Source organism: Hyperoodon ampullatus (genome assembly GCF_949752795.1).
Source record: "Hyperoodon ampullatus genome assembly, chromosome: 2".
In the NCBI taxonomy this organism is placed as follows: Eukaryota; Metazoa; Chordata; class Mammalia; order Artiodactyla; family Ziphiidae; genus Hyperoodon; species Hyperoodon ampullatus.
Window position 1 is genome coordinate 193,074,617 of NC_136915.1, and position 21,670 is coordinate 193,096,286.

At 36.0% G+C, this 21,670-nt stretch overlaps 1 protein-coding gene across 1 annotated transcript in view; it reads left to right on the plus strand.

Moving 5' to 3' along the window:
• Positions 1-598: 598 nt before the first annotated feature.
• The window catches only part of LOC307066761 (complement factor H-like), a gene marked incomplete at both ends in the record, with an annotated part of 89,608 nt that continues 68,536 nt past the window's right edge, over positions 599-21,670 (plus strand). Inside the window, 4 exons of the mRNA XM_079724007.1 lie at positions 599-656; positions 16,141-16,326; positions 16,772-16,877; positions 20,764-20,840. Of these exons, the coding sequence (XP_079580133.1) occupies positions 599-656; positions 16,141-16,326; positions 16,772-16,877; positions 20,764-20,840 (427 nt within the window). The remainder of the gene's footprint in view (positions 657-16,140; positions 16,327-16,771; positions 16,878-20,763; positions 20,841-21,670) is intronic.

Here is a 21,670-nt window from a genome sequence, read left to right on the forward strand (position 1 = left end):
CTTAAAAGACTAATTTCATGAACTGCCGGCAAAGCAGGCCCCCCAAATCAACCAGCACTGCATTCCTGGCAAAGTTTAGTTATGTTTTCTGGGTCTTGATTGTGAAAGCATTGCCTAACCTCAAGTTCTGTAAATGATTTCTGAAAGAGCTTTTATTTATTTATTTATTTATTTATTTATTTATTTATTTATTTATTTATTTATTTTAATCTTCTGAGGTCTACCAACAGTAGATCTGAATAGGGTCTAAATAATTGGAGGGTTTATGAAATGCAGAGAATATCACCAGTTATGCACATTCCAAGAACCTGAACGTTTCCAGTGAAGAACATGCCTGGGTCTATAAAAACAAATCAAGGGCAGGTCACGACATTAGCTTTCAGTGGGAGTGCAGGTTCAAACTCTGGCACTGCTGGGGCTCCTGGCTGATTGTTTTCTTTTACTTTGCAAAAGTTTCTGATGGGCGGGACATGTAGCAATGGCTTTAATCCCCAAGCTGTGTTTCGACTTCCTTTTGGAGCAAGTAGTTTCCTGCACTTTTCATAGTTTTTAACAGAGGAGAACCTGACTCAGTGTTAAGCACTGAAGGGTCCCCAAAATGAGATTTCCAGCAACAATTGTGTGGCTTATGTTGTGGAGTGTTTGTGTCGCAAAAGGTAAGATTAAAAAAGGAAGGCTTTTTTTTTTATATTGCAAAACATTTGCTTACATGCTTTTTCCGGTGGTAATAAAAATTTGGTCTAGAAAATGTGTTTAATTACTGTGCTGTAACCTAGTGTGTGAGACGCTTTTGACACTGTTCAGTTTAAAAAATATAAGCAGCTTATTTGAATGGCATATCTAATTATTCATCATAATTTTATTTAATGTAGAAGTTCAGAAAATGTTTTAATAATTGTTTTCAAGAAACGTGACATGTCATGATCATTTCCCTTGTGATTATCATAAAATGTAATTTACTTTTTTGCCTAGAATTTTCACCAAAATGCCTATGTGAATGTATTAAGAATTAGGTGAACATAGAACAAGAAAATTAATTAGACAATAAAAGCCTTCAAACTGCAATGATTGGACTTATTTCAGTTAGAGATGTTAACTCTTGCTAAACAAAAATTGATTTATCATTTACAATTGATATAGCCATGGCTTTAAAAGTCTTGGAGACAACCATCACTTGTATCGTTTGAATAAAAATGTATAAATTTGAAAAAAAATTGAATATGCAACCTTTGTAAAAGTTACTTAATAGGGTTTTCTTCCCCTATGGTTGATATAAGATATGCTAGTAGGAAAGCCTTTAAGAGTAGTGAATCTGAGTGCAGGAGTTTTTTTCTGATACCAGTAAGAATTTATGGATAATTAAATTTATTTCTATCACTTTTCCTTGATAGATGAAAAAGTTTCTTCTTGGAGAAAATTTGGTTTCCTAGTTCATGATAGGTAACCAATTATGTGATACATGTTTGACTGACGTTTTTTAAAGTTATCATTCATAAATTCCCAACGTTCTTCACTAGGTCAACAAATTTCGATTGAATGCTTATTTCAAGTCAACCTCTAGGCAGTGAGGAATATTAGCAAATAAAACAAAACCCCTGTCCTTGAGGGTCTTTCAATCTAGAAAGTAAAGATATCTTTTTAAGTTTTATCCTTTAGTAATTTTTTTCAGGTTTTTCTCAAATGTGTTTAAGAGTTTTTGAAAGAGAGTCTTTTTCTCAGTTATACACACTAATATGCTATTGCTTGATTTTTAGCTTGTAAACCTTATATCCAGCCACTTTTTAAACGAGGTATACAATCATTTCCCTGTCCATAAAAATATTACAACTAATAATAACTAATATTACAACACAATATACCAAAATATGATTATATTGACAAAGAGTTCTGGAACAATGTTAATGTTACCAATAGCAAACACCTTTTTCTTTACACAAGTGTTTTTGTCTTTTCTTTAATAGGAATACTCTTAGTGCTTCACGATTTACATATTGTTTGCTGAGGTTTTATGTAGATTGCATTTGTCATGTGTGGAAGACTTGTTTGGTTTCTAGCTCATGTTTAAAGCTAAGAATCAATGCTAAATTTAATTAAACTGTTTCAGTGATGACAAAGTGGAATTTGAAATATTATTAAAATTGGGTGCTACAAAGTGTAAGTGATAAAAATTAAATAATAGTGATTTAAAACTCCCTGCATCCCTAACTGATTCCAGCTGATTCATTTCACTTGTATTTTATATTTCATGAACGTATGTTGGAATGTGACAGCAGTTTCTGCTGGTGAATTGAGCTTTAGCACTACACACATTACAGTGAGAGTGGCTGTAAATCTGGCCACTTCCTAGATAAAGTACAGCTTTGGTATTTAAAGTAACACTTACATTAGCCTCATGGTTTTCACAAAAGCACACACAACGCACAACCAATTCCATCAGTCTAGCCCTAACAGAAGTTTTACTCAACAGAGTGGCCCTTGATCATTAAAAATATCCACATATCCTTCAACATTTGCCTCTGTTTTTGTCTGCCATGTAGAAATGACGATGGAATACAAATTGAGAAACTGAAAAATACTAAACTGAATACTGAATGCTAATTTGAGAAAGTGAGAAAAAAAAGTTGTGTATACTCTCACGATCTGCTTTACTCAACTAGATACTGCATTTCAGCCTTTCCTAAGTGGTCTCCATCCTGTTAAGAGTGAACATTCCTCAAAAATACTAATCACTACTAAAGAGGAGTAGGAACCAACAGGAAGAATTTATAAGCTCAACTTTCTATTTTCCCCCCTTTTTAGAAAAGGATATTGGAGACCAAGCAGTACCTTTTTAACGCAGTAGGTGGTCTGTGTTTTCATCCCTAGCTGTACAGGAACGTCAGCTCCTTGATGGGGAGTTCACCCCAGGCTACTAAGAGCCTGGTCAGATTTACAGAGTTCAGAGTAACCGTTCCTCAGTTATACCACATCATTTCTGCTTTCTGGAATATCTTGTGACCAAGCTTTTCAAGAACTTTTAGATTTAAGATCCAAAAAGCGTATACTCTTTGAAATTAGCCACGGTCCCAAAATTCCAGGCTGATTAAAGTAAATAAATCAAAACACAACTGAAATATGTCCAAGTGCACGCTGGCTATGTTGTTTGGAGAAATGTGTTTTCTAATTCTGGAGGTTTAAAGGGCAAAAGTGTTCTTTCAGGACCTGAAATATGTTACATATCGGAGAGATTCTATTCCAACAGAGAGAGGAGAATTTATCTCTTTTTAATATATTGTTTCAAGTACAAGATGGTTTTGAATTTGAATTGACTAATACAAAAAAATCAATATTATGATCATAAGAATTAATTATAAATTCATAAAAATTACTCTTTTTTAAGGATAGATGTGAATATTATGTATATTCATCTAATCCAGAAAACTTGTGATAGCGGTTTATATCCTAAATTCTATGTTTCAGTTCCAGTGTGATAAATAAGAATTCCCCGTCTCCAAAAAATCCCACATTTTCAGAGGTAGTAGTGTGGGTATTTACCTATACGGTGGGATCTAAAGCGGAGCAATGGCCCAATTGTCTTCAACATCTTCCCTTCTCCTAAAATGTTTTGCATATTAATAATACCATAAATTCAACCAGTCTGAAACTTATGTGGAGTGACGATACTCTGAGTAAGATTTGGGACAGTTAAGTTTAGTATTATGCACCACAATTATGTGAATTATTATTCACAGTAAGTTTTCTGTCTGATAAGTTTTCTGCAACAATTTTAATGGGCAGAGGTAGAAATGAATGAGGATAACGTAAGAACAGGACCCAGCAATCCTGGAAGATGAGGTTTCTCAGGAAGGAAGATCTGATAGGGGAAGCACTCTCGTGGGTGCTTTGACCAGGGGTAGAGGAAACACCCCCAGGAATGTCACGAGAGGGAGAGCCTTGCTGACTTTAAGTTTAGGCACATTCTGGGAATGCACATGCTACTCTTCTGCCTGCACGTAATTTCAAGTTAGAACTAAATTATTTAAGTATTGCTAACAGTATTCTTAACTAGAAGTAAGTTTTCAAATATACGTGGAAGCACAGTTTAGGGAGCATTCTTTATTTTGGGCCTTTGGTTGCTAGGGCTTGAGCCTTGGGCTGAGTTGGCCCACTTTTTTATCCCCTCCATCCCTGATGGTTCCACAGCCTTGGCCATGTTTCCTTCTTCCCGGCTCTGTCTCCTTCTCCTCACCCCACACACCATCCCCACCTGCCTGCCTGTGAGAGTCTGCCAACCAGCCTACCCCATGCTCACTTAACTAATGTGGACTTTACCCACTTCTTTACAGCTTTAACCAGTCTCAGAACGCAGTGCGCAAAAAAGGACGCGATGCCCCTGAACAACTAAAGTGTTACATTCTAGCTTAAGGTTATAAGGAAACACTATAAAAAAATGGTTCCGAGAGAGTAAAGTAATGGGACAGAGAAAAAAATCACAAAGCTAATAAAAAGAAAGGGAAAGAAAAAGATGTGACAGAGCACTTTTATTTGTTCTGACATTTTGACCGAGAGAGCCAAGTTTCTCCCAAACCTTGTCAACCAGAACTGTAATAGATAGAAAAGTGATTATAGAAATGTTCCTTCAAAGGTTCCCCAAAGTTTTTTGAGCTAAATTAAAATGATTCCTCACTTCAAAAAGTATAACATACATTCAAACATAGGACACATAGACAGGATGTGGAATGGAATTTTACAGATGTTAGATTTCTTGGATTCATGCAACGGAGGTTTAAGTGCACTAAACATTTGTTCCCTTATCTTATCTTTTGTTTGTTACCGTCTACAATGCCTTTTCCCCAGGTTATCCATAATCTACAGATAAAATTGAAAGTCTTCAGGATAACTTCACATTCATTCATCCATTCATTCATCTATTTATTTGCTCATCCAATGATCTTTTTTTTTTCTTTTGAGTGACTGCTAAGTGCCAGGCACTATGACAAGCACTTTCCAACAGGAGGTCACTTAGGAGGCAAAACAGAAGGGATGATTATTGTATTTTACTAATATATTGTGTTTTATCATATAAAGCATTTTGATGGACATAACTGAAAACACTGTAGGATCACTTAGGGAAGGCAAGATGCTCAAACTGGAATGAAAGGATGGAATAGGGTGGTGAGAGAAGTTAGTTTGTAAGACGTGCAATGAAGAGAGAGAAATATCTCAGGGTTGTGATGACATCATGGGTAGGTTTTGACGGATTGTGGTGACGGTCCTTATTCTTGCAGAAATTACATTTTGATGGGAGGATAGATACATAAACATAACTATGAACCATGAATTATGTTGTGAAGGAAGTAAAGTAGGGGCTGAGGGAAAATAACAGAGATGGGGTAGTGGGGTGTCTTGCCTACCGTGCCTAGAGGTAAGTGGACCACTTGGAGGAAGTGGCTGAAAGATGAGACAAAGCCAGACACCAAAAATCTGTGGTTAACGTGTTCAAAGAGGAAAAAACCGACACGTGCAAAAGGTCTAGGGGGAAAAATTCATTTGAGATGCTCATCTCAATATAAACAAACTAGGGTGGCTTTGGCACAGTGAATAAATGGTAGGGGTGATAAGATGAAATCAGAGAGCATGGCTAGAGCCAAATGCAGGTTCCAAATCCAAGGGAAGGAGAAGTCACAGGAGAATTTTAATTCTAGGAGTGGCATGACCAAATTTGCAAAAATCGCACGTGGTTGTGAGGCCAATGGGAGAGGGGAGCTTGGGGACGAGTTAGCAGGTTGAGTCACCACTGAACTGACAGATGATAATAAATCAGAACTAAGATTTTGGCGATGGTGGTGGAAAGATGGAACAACGGAATAGGGGGCGATAACCTTTTTTTTCTTACAGAGTCAAGAGATACAATTTAAAATTTATGGATTTTCACTTCTCTAATACTTAGTGATGTTGAGCATCTTTTCCTGTGCCTCTTGGCCATCTGTATGTCTTCTTTAGTGAAATGTCTATTTAGGTCTTCCGCTAATTTTTTAATTGTGTTATTTGTTTTGTTGATGTTGAGCTCCATGAGCTGTTTGTATATTTGGAGATTAATCCTTTGTCCATTGCTTCATTATACAGCAGAAACTAACACAACATTGTAAAGCAATTTTACTCCAATAAAAAAAAATAGAGAAAGAAAAATACACCAAAATAAATAAATAAAGTTTGTGGAAAAATCACGAGAGTTTTAAATATCATTTGAAGTAAAAAAGTGTAAGGAATATGAGAACTCTTTTTATGTAGTAAATATGTATACACAGAGTAGATATTGTGAGAATCTAGTAGAAAGATGGTATGAAAGAGATGTATCCTTGTCTTTTATGTCTGGGTGTTAAAAGCAAGTAACACACATGATTACTCTTTGGGTAAATGCATTGCTTTAATAAAAATCATTTAAATTGAATAAGTTAATTGATAAGAAAATTTGATTACTTTTTTCCTTGCATGAGCTTAATAAAAGGATAGGAATTAAATTTATCAAAATGTTAATATATTAGTGAAAAGTGGTTCTCCACTCACAATGTTGGCATCTACATTTGAAATTTAACTAATTAATTTTTCCAGTAACCTAAACGCCATGAAGTGGATCTGAATTTAGAAAGTGGAAAACACACATATTATCTTGTAGTTAAACACAAAATTTCCATGTAAAAACATGATCCTTAAGTTGAAAAAACAAAACCAAAAACTCGGGTTTTTGGGGGGAAACAGGGTTGATGGTAGGAAGAGGCACAGGCGGTTTGTGTTGTTTTATGGTAGGGTGTTAGCACCATCTAGTGGAGTAAAAGTGTGTTTACTTAAATTTTAGAAATCAAAACTAATGTGGAATCATCGATTACAAAGTTTCTTAACAAATGTGCTAAACATTTGCAAAAAAGTCAAAGAAAAATTAGTGCATATGAAAGCCCACACAAGTGTTATTTGTTACACAAAAATGAAGTTTCATATGGAGTTTCTGTTCTACGAAATGTAGAATGTTTTTGTAATGGGATCCAGCTCCATTGATTATTTTTTCCCCTTGCCTTTACAAAAAGAAATTCTAGAATAGAATGTTAAACCATTCTTATAAAACCAAGTAAGAAAAGGAATTTAACAATGAAAATTATATCAATAAATATATATATGGTGAGAAGTATCTTTGAATTTGCCAACTTAAAAGTAATGTGTTAAAGGTCAACTAATGAAATCACCCTAATATCAAGGGTAGTTGTATCTAAACTAAGCAGCAAGAAGTATTAAAAAGATTAGCAATTATAATCAGTAGGCATGAGCTTCATTATTAATTTTATGTATTCCCTTCTTTATGTGTCATTTTGTTAATGAATTACTTTTTTTGGAAAAAAAGAATCGTACGGTACATGCAGATTCTATTACTTTAGTATCTTTATTGTGAAGTATATGAGTGAATAAAATATGAAAGTACTCTATTTAAAAATAGTTACAATTACCCATGTCAATAAGTAGAGCATTCCCAGCAGACCAAACAAATGAAGGGGAAACAGGCAGTCTACCTGAAAAAGAATTCAGAGTCATGATACTAAAGGTGATCCAAAATCTTAGAAATAGAATGGAGAAAATAAAAGAAACGTTTAACAAGGACCTAGAAGAACTAAAGAGCAAACAGACAATGATGAACTACACAATAAATGAAATTTAAAATTCTCTGAAAGGAATCAATAGCGGAATCAATAACAGAATAACTGAGGCAGAAGAATGCATAAGTGACCTGGAAGATAAAATAGTGGAAATAACTACTGCAGGGAATAATAAAGAAAAAAGAATGAAAAGAATTGAGGACAGTCTCAGAGACCTCTGGGACAATATTAAACACACCAACATTCGAATTGTAGGAGCTGCAGAAGAACAAGAGAAAAAAAAAGAGACTAAGAAAATATTTGAAGAGATTATAGTTGAAAACTTCCCTAATATGGGAAAGGAAATAGGCAATCAAGTCCAGGAAGCACAGAGTCCCTTACAGGATATATCCAAGGAGAAGCACACCAAGACACATATTAATCAAACTGTCAAAAATTAAATACAAAAAAAAATTATTCAAAGCAACAAGGGAAAAACAACAAATAATATGCAAGGGGATCCCTATAAGGTTAACAGCTGATCTTTCAGCAAAAACTCTGAAAGCCAGAAGGGAGTGACAGGACATATTTAAAGTGATGAAAGGGAAAATCTTACAACCAAGGTTACTCTACCCAGCAAGGATCTCATTCAGATTCAATGGAAAAAATTAAAAGTTTTACAGACAAGCAAAAGCTAAGAGAATTCAGCACCACCAAACCAGCTCTACAATAAATGCTAAAAGAACTTCTCTAGGCAGGAAACACAAGAGAAGGAAAAGACCTACAATAACAAACCCAAAACAATTAAGAAAATGGGAATAAGAACATACATATTGATAACTACCTTAAATGTAAATGGATTAAATGCTCCAACCAAAAGACATAGACTGGCTGAATGGATACAAAAACAAGACCCATATATATGCTGATTACAAGAGACCCACTTCAGACCTATGGACACATACAGACTGAAAATGAGGGGATGGAAAGAGATATTCATGCAAATGGAAATCAAAAGAAAGCTGAAGTAGCAATTCTCATATCAGACAAAATAGACTTTAAAATAAAGACTATTACAAGAGACAAAGAAGGACACTACATAATGATCAAGGGATCAAACCAACAGAAGATATAACAGTTGTAAATATTTATGCACCCAACATTGGAGCACCACAATACATAAGGCAAATGCTAACAGCCATGAAAGGGGAAATCGACAATAACACAATCATAGTAGGGGACTTTAACACCCCACTTTCACCAATGGACAGATCATCCAAAGTAAAAATAAATAAGGAAACACAAGCTTTAAATGATACATTAAACAACATGGACTTACTTGATATTTATAGGACATTCCATCCAAAAACAGCAGATTACACTTTCAAATGATCATGGATCATTCTCCAGGATAGATCATATCTTGGGTCACAAATCCAGCCTTGGTAAATTTAAGAAAATTGAAATCATATCAAGTATCTTTTCTGACCACAATGCTATGAGACTAGATATCAATTAAAGGAAAATATCTGTAAAAAATCCAAACACATGGAGGCTAAACAATACACTACTAAATAACCAAGAGATCACTGAAGAAATCAAAGAGGAAATCATATAACATCTATAAACAAATGATAATGAAAAGATGATGACCCAAAACCTATGGGATGCAGCAAAAGCAGTTCTAAGAGGGAAGTTTATAGCAATACAATCCTACCTCAAGAAACATCTAAAATAAACAACCTAACCTTACACCTAAAGCAGTTAGAGAAAGAAGAACAAAAAAACCCCAAAGTTAGCAGAAGGAAAGAAATCATAAAGATCAAATCAGAAATAAATGAAAAAGAAAAGAAGGAAACCATAGCAAAGATCAATAATCTTAAAAGCTGGTTCTTTGAGAAGATAAACAAAATTGATAAACCATTAGCCAGACTCCTCAAGAAAAAAGGGAGAAGACTCAAATCAATAGAATTAGAAATGAAAAAGGAGAAGTAACAACTGACACTGCAGAAATACAAAGGATCATGAGAGATGACGACAAGCAACTCTATTCCAATAAAATGGACAACCTGGAAGAAATGGACAAATTCTTACAAAGGTATAACCTTCCAAGACTGAACCAGGAAGAAATAGAAAATATGAACAGACCAATCACAAGTAATGAAACTGAAACTGTGATTAAAATCTTCCAACAAATAAAAGTCGAGGACCAGATGGTTTCACAGGTGAATTCTATCAAACATTTAGAGAAGAGCTAACACCCATCCCTCTCAAACTCTTCGGAAAATTTGCAGAAGAAGGAACACTCCCAAACTCATTCTATGAGGCCACCATCACCCTGATTCCAAAACCAGACAAAGATACTACAAAAAAAGAAAATTACAGACCAATATCACTGATGAATATAGATACAAAAATTCTCAACCAAATACTAGAAAACAGAATCCAACAACACATCAAAAGGATCATACACCATAATCAAGTGGGATTTATCCCAGGGATGCAAGGATTCTTCAATATATGAAAATCAATCAATGTGATACACGATATTAACAAATTGAAGAAGAAAAACCATATGATCATCTCAATAGATGCAGAAAAAGCTTTTGACAAAATTCAACACCCATTTATGACAAAAACTCCCCAGAAAGTGGGCATAGAGGGAACCTACCTCAACATAATAAAGTCCATATATGACAAACCCACAGCAAACATCACTCTCAATGGTGAAAAACTGAAAGCATTTCCTCTCAGATCAGGAACAAGACAAGGATAATCTTATTGTTGACTCTCGCAACTATTATTCAACATAGTTCTGGAAGTCCTAACCACAGCAATCAGAGAAGAAAAAGAAAAAAAGGAATACAAATTGGAAAAGAAGAAGTAAAACTGTCACTGTTTGCAGATGACATGATACTTTACATAGAGAATCCTAAAGATGCCACGAGAAAACTACTAGAGCTAATCAATGAATTTGGTAAAGTTGCAGGATACAAAATTAGTGCACAGAAATCTTTTGCATTCCTATACAATAATGATGAAAAATCTGAAATAGAAATTAAGGAAACACTCCCATTTACCATTGCAACAAAAAGAATAAAATACCTAGGAATAAGCCTACCTGAGGAAACAAAAGACCTGTATGCAGAAAACTATAAGACACTGATGAAAGAAATTAAAGATGATACAAACAGATGGAGAGACATACTATGTTCTTGGATTGGAAGAATCAACATTGTGAAAATGACTCTACTACCCAAAGCAATCTACAGATTCAATGCAATCCCTATCAAACTACCAATGGCATTTTTCACAGAACTAGAACAAAAAAGTCACAATTCGTATGGAAACAAAAAAGACCCCGAATAGCCAAAGAAATATTGAGAAAGAAAAACAGAGTTGGAGGAATCTGGCTCCCTGACTTCACACTATACTACAAAGCCACACTAATCAAGACAGTATGGTACTGGCACAAAAACGGAAATATAGATCAATGGAACAGAATAGAAAGCCCAGAGATAAACCCACCCACATATGGTCACCTTATCTTTGGTAAAGGTGACAAGAATTTATGATGGAGAAAAAACAGCCTCCTCAATAAGTGGTGCTGAGAAAACTGGACAGCTACATGTGAAACAATGAAATTACAACACTCCCTAACACTATACACACACAAAAAAAATCTCAAAATGGATTAAAGACCTAAGTGTAATCCAGACACTACAAAACTCTTAGAGGAAAACATAGGCAGCACACTCCATGACATAAATCACAGAAGGATACTTTTTTGACCCACCTCCTAGAGAAATGGAAATAAAAACAAAAATAACAAATGGGACCTAATGAAACTTAAAAGCTTTTGCACAGCAAAGGAAAACATAAACAAGACAAAAAGACAACCCTCAGAATGGGGGAAAAAATTTGCAAATGAAGCAACTGTCAAAGGATTAGTCTCCAAAATATACAAGCAACACTTGCAGCTCAATATCCTAAAAAGCAAAGAACCCAATCCAAAAATGGGCAGAAGACCTAAATAGACATTTCTCCAAAGAAGATATACAGATTGCCAACAAACACATGTAAGGATGCTCAACATTACTAATCATTAGAGAAATGCAAATCAAAACTACAATGAGGTATCACCTCACACCAGTCAGAATGACCATCCAAAAATCTACAAACCATAAATGCTGGAGAGGTGTGGAAAAAATGGAACCCTCTTGCACTGTCGGTGGGAATGTAAATTGATACCGCCACTATGGAGAACAGTATGGAGGTTCCTTAAAAAACTAAAAATAGAACTACCATACGACCCAGTAATCCCACTACTGGGCATATGCCCTGAGAAAACTATAATTCAAAAAGAGTCCTGTACCACAATGTTCATTGCAGCACTACTTACAATAAATAAAAAGAGAAGACGTGTGTGCTCTGCATCTATCTCCTCACAGAGCTGCATGAACAGACGTGAGTTAAGGGCATGTATTTTAATGTGGTTGATAATTTTAATCACAGCCTGCAAAATGTTGTTAAGTTCAGGTGACATTTTTTAGCTAACCAGCATTTCTCTGGATGACACAGTGTGTAGACTTACATTCAGGAGTGACCTCTTTGACCTAAGTAGTGAAACCAGAAAGCTGTCCAGTCATGGCAGCTGCTCCATCCATGCATATACTGACACAAAAGGACCAATTCAGTTTTCCTGGTATGTAATCATTCAAAGAGTTGACTAGTTCTGCAACTGTGGTGTTGGTTGGCAACAAAAGTGCACATAACATATCCTCATGGACATCCTCCTGAAAAATATATCACACAAAAACAAGCATTGTTGCCTTGTTGTCAACATCAGAAGACTCTCAACCTAGATTGCATACCATGGTGACTCATTAATCCTCTCTAACAATTGTGCCTCAATATACTCTGCTATTTCAATTCATCTAGTTCTGGTGTTAGCTGAAAGAGGAGGGACACATGCCACCTTTTGAACAGCAGCCACTCCTAAAATTTCACAACAAATGTCCTTAGCAGCAGGCAGAATCAACTCTTCATCCATAGTAAAGGGCTTCTTAGCTTTAGCTATGAGGTTAGCCACTAAGAATGATGCTCTCAGGACAGACACATTTGATGAAGTGGTGGCCTCCAATAATTGCTTCTGTTCTTCATGTTCACTTTTTTTTTCTCTTGAAAAACTCCAAAGGCTTGTCTTTTAATGCATAGTGCTTGGTCTCCATGATAGAAAGCAGTTTTGAAGTTTTCATGGCTTCATTGGAGAGCCGGTCGCCACATATTATACAAAGCGGCCTTGGAGAATGTGAAACACCTGTTGCAATGAAACTGTAATTTAAGTAGGTCTCTTGGTATTTTCTTTTAAATGTAGCTTTCTTTTTGTTGGCAGTCTTAAAGTCTTCTGCTGTCTCATCATTGGGTGCGATGATGAAGCTTTTCAAAGAAGCTCTCCAGCGAGCTCATTTTGGCTAGGGTTAGTTTGCAGGCTTACCAAAGCTGTGACTGAGACAAGGGCACAGTGTAGGAAGGAGGGGCGGACACAAGTGGTAAATAAAATAATGGGCAGGCCACATGTGGACTAACATAAGTGTCGGATTCTGACTTAAAGCCTGCCACCAGATGCAGCTGTACAACTGAAGTGCATCAACTCCCTTGCCACTATAAAGCCTGCCACCAGGTGCAGATTAATTGTCACTTGCCACTCAGTGATAGGGTTTTGATATGAAGCTGCAAGCAACTGATTTATTATGGTCTCTGTGCAGTCAAACCTCTCTGCTAATGAAAATCTCTATTTGCAGCTGCTTCCCAGTGCTAGCGTCACCCCCTCTGCTACACCTCAGATCATCAGGCATTAGATTCCCATAAGGAGTGCACAGCCTAGATCCCTCACAGGTATAGTCCACAGTAGGGTTCGCACTCCTATGAGAATCTAATGCTGCCACTGATCTGACAGGAGGCAGATCTCAGGCAGTAATGCGAGCGATGGGGAGCGGCTATAAATACAGATGAAGCTTCTTTGCTCACCCGCCACTCACCTCCTCCTGTGTGGCCCAGTTCCTAACAGGCCATGGACCAGTACCAGTCCATGGCCCGGGGGTTGGGAACCCCTGCTGTATTTTATGTATATGTACGTGTGTGTGAATATGTATGTATTTTAAATCATGTAAGGCTATAGTTTCATTGTTTCAGAGCTGGCATTCACTTAGATTTATTTGTTTAGGTACTGTTTTTGTTTCTTCTTTCATCACAAACCTTATATCTGGGATCCTTTTTCTGAAGTACAACTTTTCTTTTCCCTTAATGTGAATCTACAATGGCAAATTCTCACAAATTTTGTTAATCAAAATCTTGAATCTTGAAAAGTTATTTCTTTGTATTGAATTCCAGGTAGAGAGTTATTGCTTTATGCAAATGGGAGTGATCAGTTAACATCTTCTGGTTTCTGTTACTGCCGTTGAAAAGTTAGGTTTAAGTCTAACCATTCTGATCCCTGATCTAATATATCTTCATAGAAACAAAAAGTCTGTACTACCTTCCCCCTTAGTCTTATGTTAACATATACCCACATTATTAAATATTCCCCAAAACACAATTTTTAAAAACCATAAAATGTTTCCTCTGGTGAATGTACCACAATATGACAATATTCACATTTTTAACATATTTTGTCCAGTATAAAAATATTGGAATAAACTCTTGTACATAAGAATCTCAGCAAACTTTTCATTATTGCTTTAGGATGCTTTTTTCAGATTGAAATTATTTGTTAATTTACTTGAGCATTTTTAAGACTCTTTATAAATATTACCAAATTGCTATCTATTAAGATTATAGTCATTTATACCTCTAATTTAATTTAATAATGATATTTATGACCATTGTCTACAAAATTAAGTGTCATTTCCTTTACATTTTTGTCATTGAAATTTGTCAAAAAATATCATTTACATTTAATTGTCATGTCTTTGATTTTTAGTAATTTTTTTTTATTGGCCATTCTTAAGAAAATTGTCTTTCATCCTCTGATATTTTTCCTGTGGTAGTTTTCGTGCTTTTGTTATTGCAAGAAGTGCTTCCATGTGGAAAATAATTTTGCAGTTAATTTTCCTTTGAATTTTGCATAGATTATATCCTCATAAATAGAATTTTTAATTTAAAAATATTCTGTGTGTATACTCTTGTTATAGTTTGCTTTATTTCCTAAATTTATGATATTCATAACTACAATTTTCTGAAAAAAGTAAGGATTCAATTTTATTCCATTTCACCTCCGCTGGTTTCTAATTGCTAAACTGCCAGAGTGGGTTTCAATTTGAGATTGTCAATCACATTTACACAATACACTTGACCTCTCCAGTTCCAAGGTTACTGAGCTTCAAGAGATAATACAGAATAAGAGTATAGCAGCCGGTACAAGAGCTTGATGAAGATTTCGGACACCCGGACACATTATCTCTTTGAATTTGTAGTTAATAACTAACCTCCTTACTAGAGTGAAAACACTTTGAGAGCAGATATTTTCTCTCTTTATCAATTTTTTTTCCTTCAGAGCTTATATTAGTGCCCAATATTTCCTGAATTTAAGAAAGAATAGTATTAGAGAATGCAGTGCAGCAGTTAAGAATAATATAGTAAAGTATAGTTATTTATCTGGAAAGTTATTCTTACAAATCTATGTAGATTTAATTTCTGTACAGTAAAATATATATCTTATATATATTAAGACTTACATTTGCAGAGAAATGAAGACTAACAGTGATATTATGATTAATAATAAGAAATATACATTTTGGCCTTAATCCATAGTTCCTGGCACACACCTCCAAAACTCTTATAATTTCCTAATTAATACAGAGCAAAGGAAGTATCTTTTTTTGATAATTTTTTATCTTTTGTTCTCAGTCCTGAAATAGCTCCAGAGGATAAGAGGTTAAAGTAGTGTATTTTGTTATTCACAACAAGCCTCTTTCAACCACCCCTAAGTTTATGTTAATGAGGTGATTTTTGGGAAGGCCCTAGAGAACCAAAGGATGGGGGCTGGTTGCCAGAAGGAACCAACCACTTGATTAGAAGGTTGGAACTTTTAGTCCCACCCTCCTCACCCTACCCCAGTGCCCAACCTCAGGGATTCTGGGAAGGGAGGCGGAACTGGAGGTTTAGTCAGTCACCAAGGGCTAGTGATCTGATCAATCGTGTCTATGTAATGAAGCCTCCATAAAAATCTCTAAAGAATGGCATTTGGAAGCTTCCAGGTTGGTGAACACAGGGAGGTGCTGGGAGAGTGACACACCTGGAGAGAACATGGAAGCTCCACACGCCTTCTCCCAAGTCTTGCCCTATGCATCTCTTCTATCTGGCTGTTCCTGAGTTGTATCCTTTCATAATAAACTAGTAATCTAGTAAGTAAAAAAGAAAAAAAAAAGACTTACATTTGGATGGACCTGTATAGTTTTTTTGAAATAAAAAATAACCTAAACATACTGCATTTTTAATAGTTATTTAAACATCTATTGTGTTTTCATTTTTTTTGTAGATTGTCAAGAACCCCCTCCAAGAAAAGCAACAGAAATTCTGTCAGGTTCTTGGACTGAACAAACATATCCAGAGGGCACTCAGGCTACGTATAAATGCCGCCCTGGATACAGAACTCTTGGGAGTATTGTAATGGTATGCAAGGATGGAAAGTGGCTATCTCTTCATCCTTCGAGGATATGTCACAGTAAGTCATTCCTACATTTGTGAAATCTGTGAAAACTTTTAGTTGTGAAAATACTAGGTGCTACTATGGAAACGCTGGCTGAATTCTATCACTATTGTCATTTAAATACAAAATGATACATCCTCATTATTTTCCTTTTAACTTTTTATTTTATAATGGAGTACAGTTTATTCACAATGTTGTGTTAGTTTCAGGTGGACAGCAAAGTGATTCAGTTATACATACACAAATATCTATTCTTTTTCAAATTCTTCATCGTCATTATTCTTAACAAGGTGTTGTCATCTTCCAAAAGGTACAGATAACTTTGCCATTTTTCACTTTTCCATATTTTCAATTCTGTCCTCTAATACAATAACAAATATCCCTGTCCTCGAACTCATGTAAATTGTTACTCCCCGTGCTACATACTAACAATATATCCTTTTTTTTTTTTTCATTTTAGAAAAGCCCTGTGGACACCCTGGGGACACTCCATTCGGTTCTTTCCATCTTGCAGTAGGAACTCAGTTTGAATACGGTGCAAAGATTGTTTACACATGTGATGAGGGGTATGTAGCCAATAGAAAAAGAGGCTTATAATTGAGATAATTCATAATGGAAATAGTAAATAGAAACTGTACTAATTTATGTGTTTAAGGTTACTATATTTTTCTATGAACATATTTATAAGTAACATACAAGCAACCTGAAAATTTAAACTATAATGGAAATGATTATATATTGATACAATTATCATCTCCTCAACACTGAAAAATTAGAATGAATTATGATTACTCTGGGAGAGTGTAGTTATAGGAGAGTGGGAAAATAGCATGCATATCAATAAAAATTCACTGCAATGAATCCTCACTACATTCTATTATGTGCAGAGTATTATAGGAGTTTGATATGTCAGGGAGAGTGGGAATGGTAACAAACTTACAGTACATGGTCTATTTTGATAAAATTTTATAAAATTTAGCAGAAACAAGACTTTTACACTGAAATAATAACTACCATTCTTTAAGGTTCCACAAGCTGTAAATTATCACATGGACCGAAAATGCTGCTATGTTCAGAATCAGTGACTTTGTGCTTTCTAAGCACCTGTTGGTTTTCACAGCTAATCTTAACCCTATGTTATCTCCTCAGTGTTCTTTCTTTCCTAAGATCCCCAGCCAGGCCAAAAAATTGTTTTGAAGAAAGCTTCATACTTGGGAAAACAGGACCATTGCACTTTTAAACTACATAAATACACATAGGATCAAGAAATTATACATGGAATCATGGAATTACACAAGAGAATCATTATTCTCTTTCCATTTATTTCTTGAATTGAGGCAGTAAAATAAAATATTTTAAGGCTTAGGCTTTGGAGTAAGCCTATATTCCAAAACTCTATCACTTAATAACTATATGTATTTTTTTTTAAATATCTCTTTACTCCCATGTCCTCACTTATAAAAGTGGAAACATATCAAGTGCATCATAAGATTGGTGGGAGAAATAAATATGACACACACTTGAGGCCCTTAGAAGAGTTCCTGGGATATTGTAAATGCCCAATAAGTATTAGTTCTTATAACTTAGTCTCTCCTTGGTCACTACCACAGGGAGATTTTTCAAAGAGTTTTTGCCCCAATCAATGAAATATCCCTTTCAATCCAGGCTAGTCTGGTCCCTTTAAGTTCCACCCTTGACCTAGCAAAAGGGATCAAAACTCATAAACTTTTTCTACTAGATTCACTAAATCTCTGTAATAAATAATATTTATAATTTGATAAAGAGGTTAGTGACATACGTGCTTTGACTCTGGCTCTGTTTAACTCATCTTTGCCACGTTCTTCTTGTATTAACTATGGATAAACTGTCATAGACCCTGTAAGAGCAACTATCTCCACCACCAAGCTTGGGCTTTCAACAGGACTAGATATTTGTCAGTGAAATAAAAGTCCTTGGACTGTTGTAAGATCAGCATCAGAGAGCATATAAGTCTTCTGACCCAATAGTGGAATCTGACGATAGAGTGGGTTTACTGTACCCACAGTTTCTGCCAGCCAACCCACCCTCTGTGTCCTCTTGTCCCATCCCCCTTTTGTCTGCTGTGCACCCATTTAGCTGAATACTAGCCACTTACCAGAATACTCAATATGGAAAACCAGTTTGATCCTCCTACGGGGAGGGAGTCTTATAAGAGGCCCTCTGCACAGTGTTTCTGGTATTTTGCCAGCTTGGGGTTGCAGAAACACAAGCCCTTACTTTTCTCCAAACCAACATTTGTACAATCTCTCTATCTTTCTCCCTCCTTCGATGTACATGGGCCCTAGCATTACTGACCTTTTCGAGTTGTCTTAACAAGGGTCCTTCTGCCCGGTGTTCTTTCAGCCAATAGAATGAGACCGAGTTGGGTTCAGAAACAAAGGAAAGCTTCATCTTTTAAAAAATTATTTTTTATTGGAGTATAGTTGATTTACAATGTTGTGTTAGTTTCTGCTGTACAGCAAAGTGAATCAGTTATACGTATACATATATCCCCTTTTTTAGATTCTATTCGCATATAGGTCAGATTGTCATACTGAGTGAAGTAAGTCAGACAGAGAAGGAAAAATATCATATGATATTGTTTTTATATGGAATCTTAAAAAAGGGTATAAATGAACCTATTTACAAAACAGAAATAGAGTCACAGATGTAGAAAACAATCTTATGGTCACTAGGGGGGGAAAGGGGAGTGGGGAGGGATAAATTGGGAGATTGCGATTGACATATGCACACTACTATATATAAAATAGATAATTAATAAGGACCTACTGTATAGCACAGGAACGCTTCATTCTCCCAACAGGTTGCAAGTGAGCGGGGCTGCTTTATAGGGTCTTGTCAGCTGGGAGGGGGCGGGGCAGCTGCTCTGCTCAGGCTCCAGACCACAGTGCTGGGTGCAGTATCTCTGCATATGGCCCGATGCCACCATCTTGGATGGAGTGTCGTGTGCAGGGTCTGCACATGGCCCTAAGCTGAAGTTTAGGGGCAGCCATTTTGAATGAGGAACTCTAGTTTGAAGAGCCAGGTGCAATTCCTCTGCATGTGCGACCCTGTGAGCCAGTGAAACTAGACTAAACACAGCAGGGGTGGGGGAGGGGGAGAGGTTAGATTTATTCCCCAGATTCTAGTTTTATTCCCCAGGAATTGTGAATACGCTTTGCTGGTGATGCTAGGTGGTTTTGTGTAGAATTTTACAGAACTCCTGAGAGAGATTTGGGCGAATGGATGGGTCCCTGGTGTAGATGGAAAATATTCACCAGGAAATCTCCTTTTCTGTTATAAGGTAGAGCCAAGAGAGAAACCAGAGAAGAACCTTTAATAACCAATTATTTTGTTCCTTCGTGTGACAGAAGCACAGAGTAAAAGTTTGACTTCAAGTTCTGTGACTCCCATTTACTCTGTTGAAATGTTTTCTTCCTGTAGAGAATTAGGAACAAATCAATCCCAATCTAAGAAAGACACAGTGTTTTTTGAAGGAGAAAATTTCTTTTACTTGTGTAATTTGCAGAACAACTCTTATTTGCAGACAAAGGAAACATTTGTCCACGTAGAATTCTTTAGAAGTTCATGAAAGACCATTTTTCAAAATTCTCTCTTTTGTGGTTATCAGAAATGCCTTCCATTATTTATTTTTTGAGAAAAAGGTTTTGTTTGTTTGTTTTGTTTTTTGCCTCCAACCGTCCAATGTAATAAATGTTGAGAAGGATGCTTTGCCTTCATCTGAAGCATCCGGGGATGACTGCACACTGTACACCTGCCCAAGGACCTTGTGTTAAAGTACAGCATCTTTGGTTTTAAGATCAGACTTGATGAGTTACTATAATTCGACATTGAATGGCTTCTATAAGCCAACTTGACTCAGTGACTGCACTCTGGAAAGCATCTCGGATCTCGGAGATGGAGATAGGGAGATGGAGACCAGTGCTGAAAATAAGCCACACTAAGACATTTTTGTTAGCACTATCCTTGATCATGTAAAAAGCCCAAAGCATCCAGAAAATATCACAATCATGGAGGGTAGGAGTATGGATAGAAATATGGAAAAAGAGTAGATGGGGGTGACATACAGTGACCTGTTGTTTACTATCATGTTTTTATCTTCTGTTTTTGGTGATTGTTCGTGGAGCTTATTACATTGTTAAATGTACCTCATTAGTGAAAAAATAAATTAATGAAGGAATAAAAGTGCATTGTGCATGAAACAGTAATGAGTTTGTGTCATGAACCAAGGGTTATGATTATTCCAAGTCCATACACCTGAGGGTTCGAGGGCCTTTCTTAAGAAAGGAAGGAGGGAAGTATATGCTGTTAATTTTCCTTGAAATGGAGTTTCTGGACATTTGAAATGGTATCAAACTTAAAACTGGGCATAAACACGCATTAGCTCACAACTCCGTTATTGTTGGTTTTCAGGTATCAGATGCTGGGTGAGATGAATTTCCGTGAATGTGAAACAAATGGATGGACCAATAATATTCCCATATGTGAAGGTAGATGTAAAACTGATTTACAAGTATATTAAAGCAGATACTTAAAATATTAGGATTTTTTGAAATGTCTTACATCAAATATTCATAAAGTCTATAATTAAATATTTCTTACTCAAATTATTTTTGTGGATTCTACTGTAGTACAGAGTGTTTATCTAATCCTTTTATTGTTACATTATTATGTATTTCAATAACCAAATATAAACACAGGCTCATCTGATCTAATAGTTAATGTATTACAGATTAGAAATATCTATTTTTTTTCCTTTTGGATTCTAACCACTAGAAATAACACAAGTATCACATCAAAATGAAGCTGAGAATTTCAACTTTATTCATGAAGAGGCACTCCCCCAAATAACGACCCCAGTGCAGGGATCTCTGGTAGCGGCTGAAGTGGAGAACATGATTTAGCCACCTCCTCCCTCTTGCCTGGCAAGGGGAGTTTTCCTCTGGTCTTAGTTGTACTGAAAAGAGGCAGGAACTAAGGAAGACCTCTGTCCTTTCTTACTGATCCAAAAAGCAAACAATGAGAATGAAAAAATGCACATCCTGTTCCCAAATTTTGAACTAGTAATTCCAATCTCTAGTCATCATGAAAATAAGAGATCAATCAGAACTGTTTTTCCAAGTTCCATGGTTAGGAGTAAGGAGAGAGGGAGAAGAGAGAAGGAAAGGCACAAACGGAGACAGAGAAAGAGAGAGAAAAACAAGGAGGAAGCAGAAGAGGAAGAAGGGGAAGGGGGGGAGGAGAAGAAACATGATGACTCAAAAATCCCATTGTCTGAAAAAGAGAGTGGATCTTTCATCTGCAGAAACGAGGGGAAGGA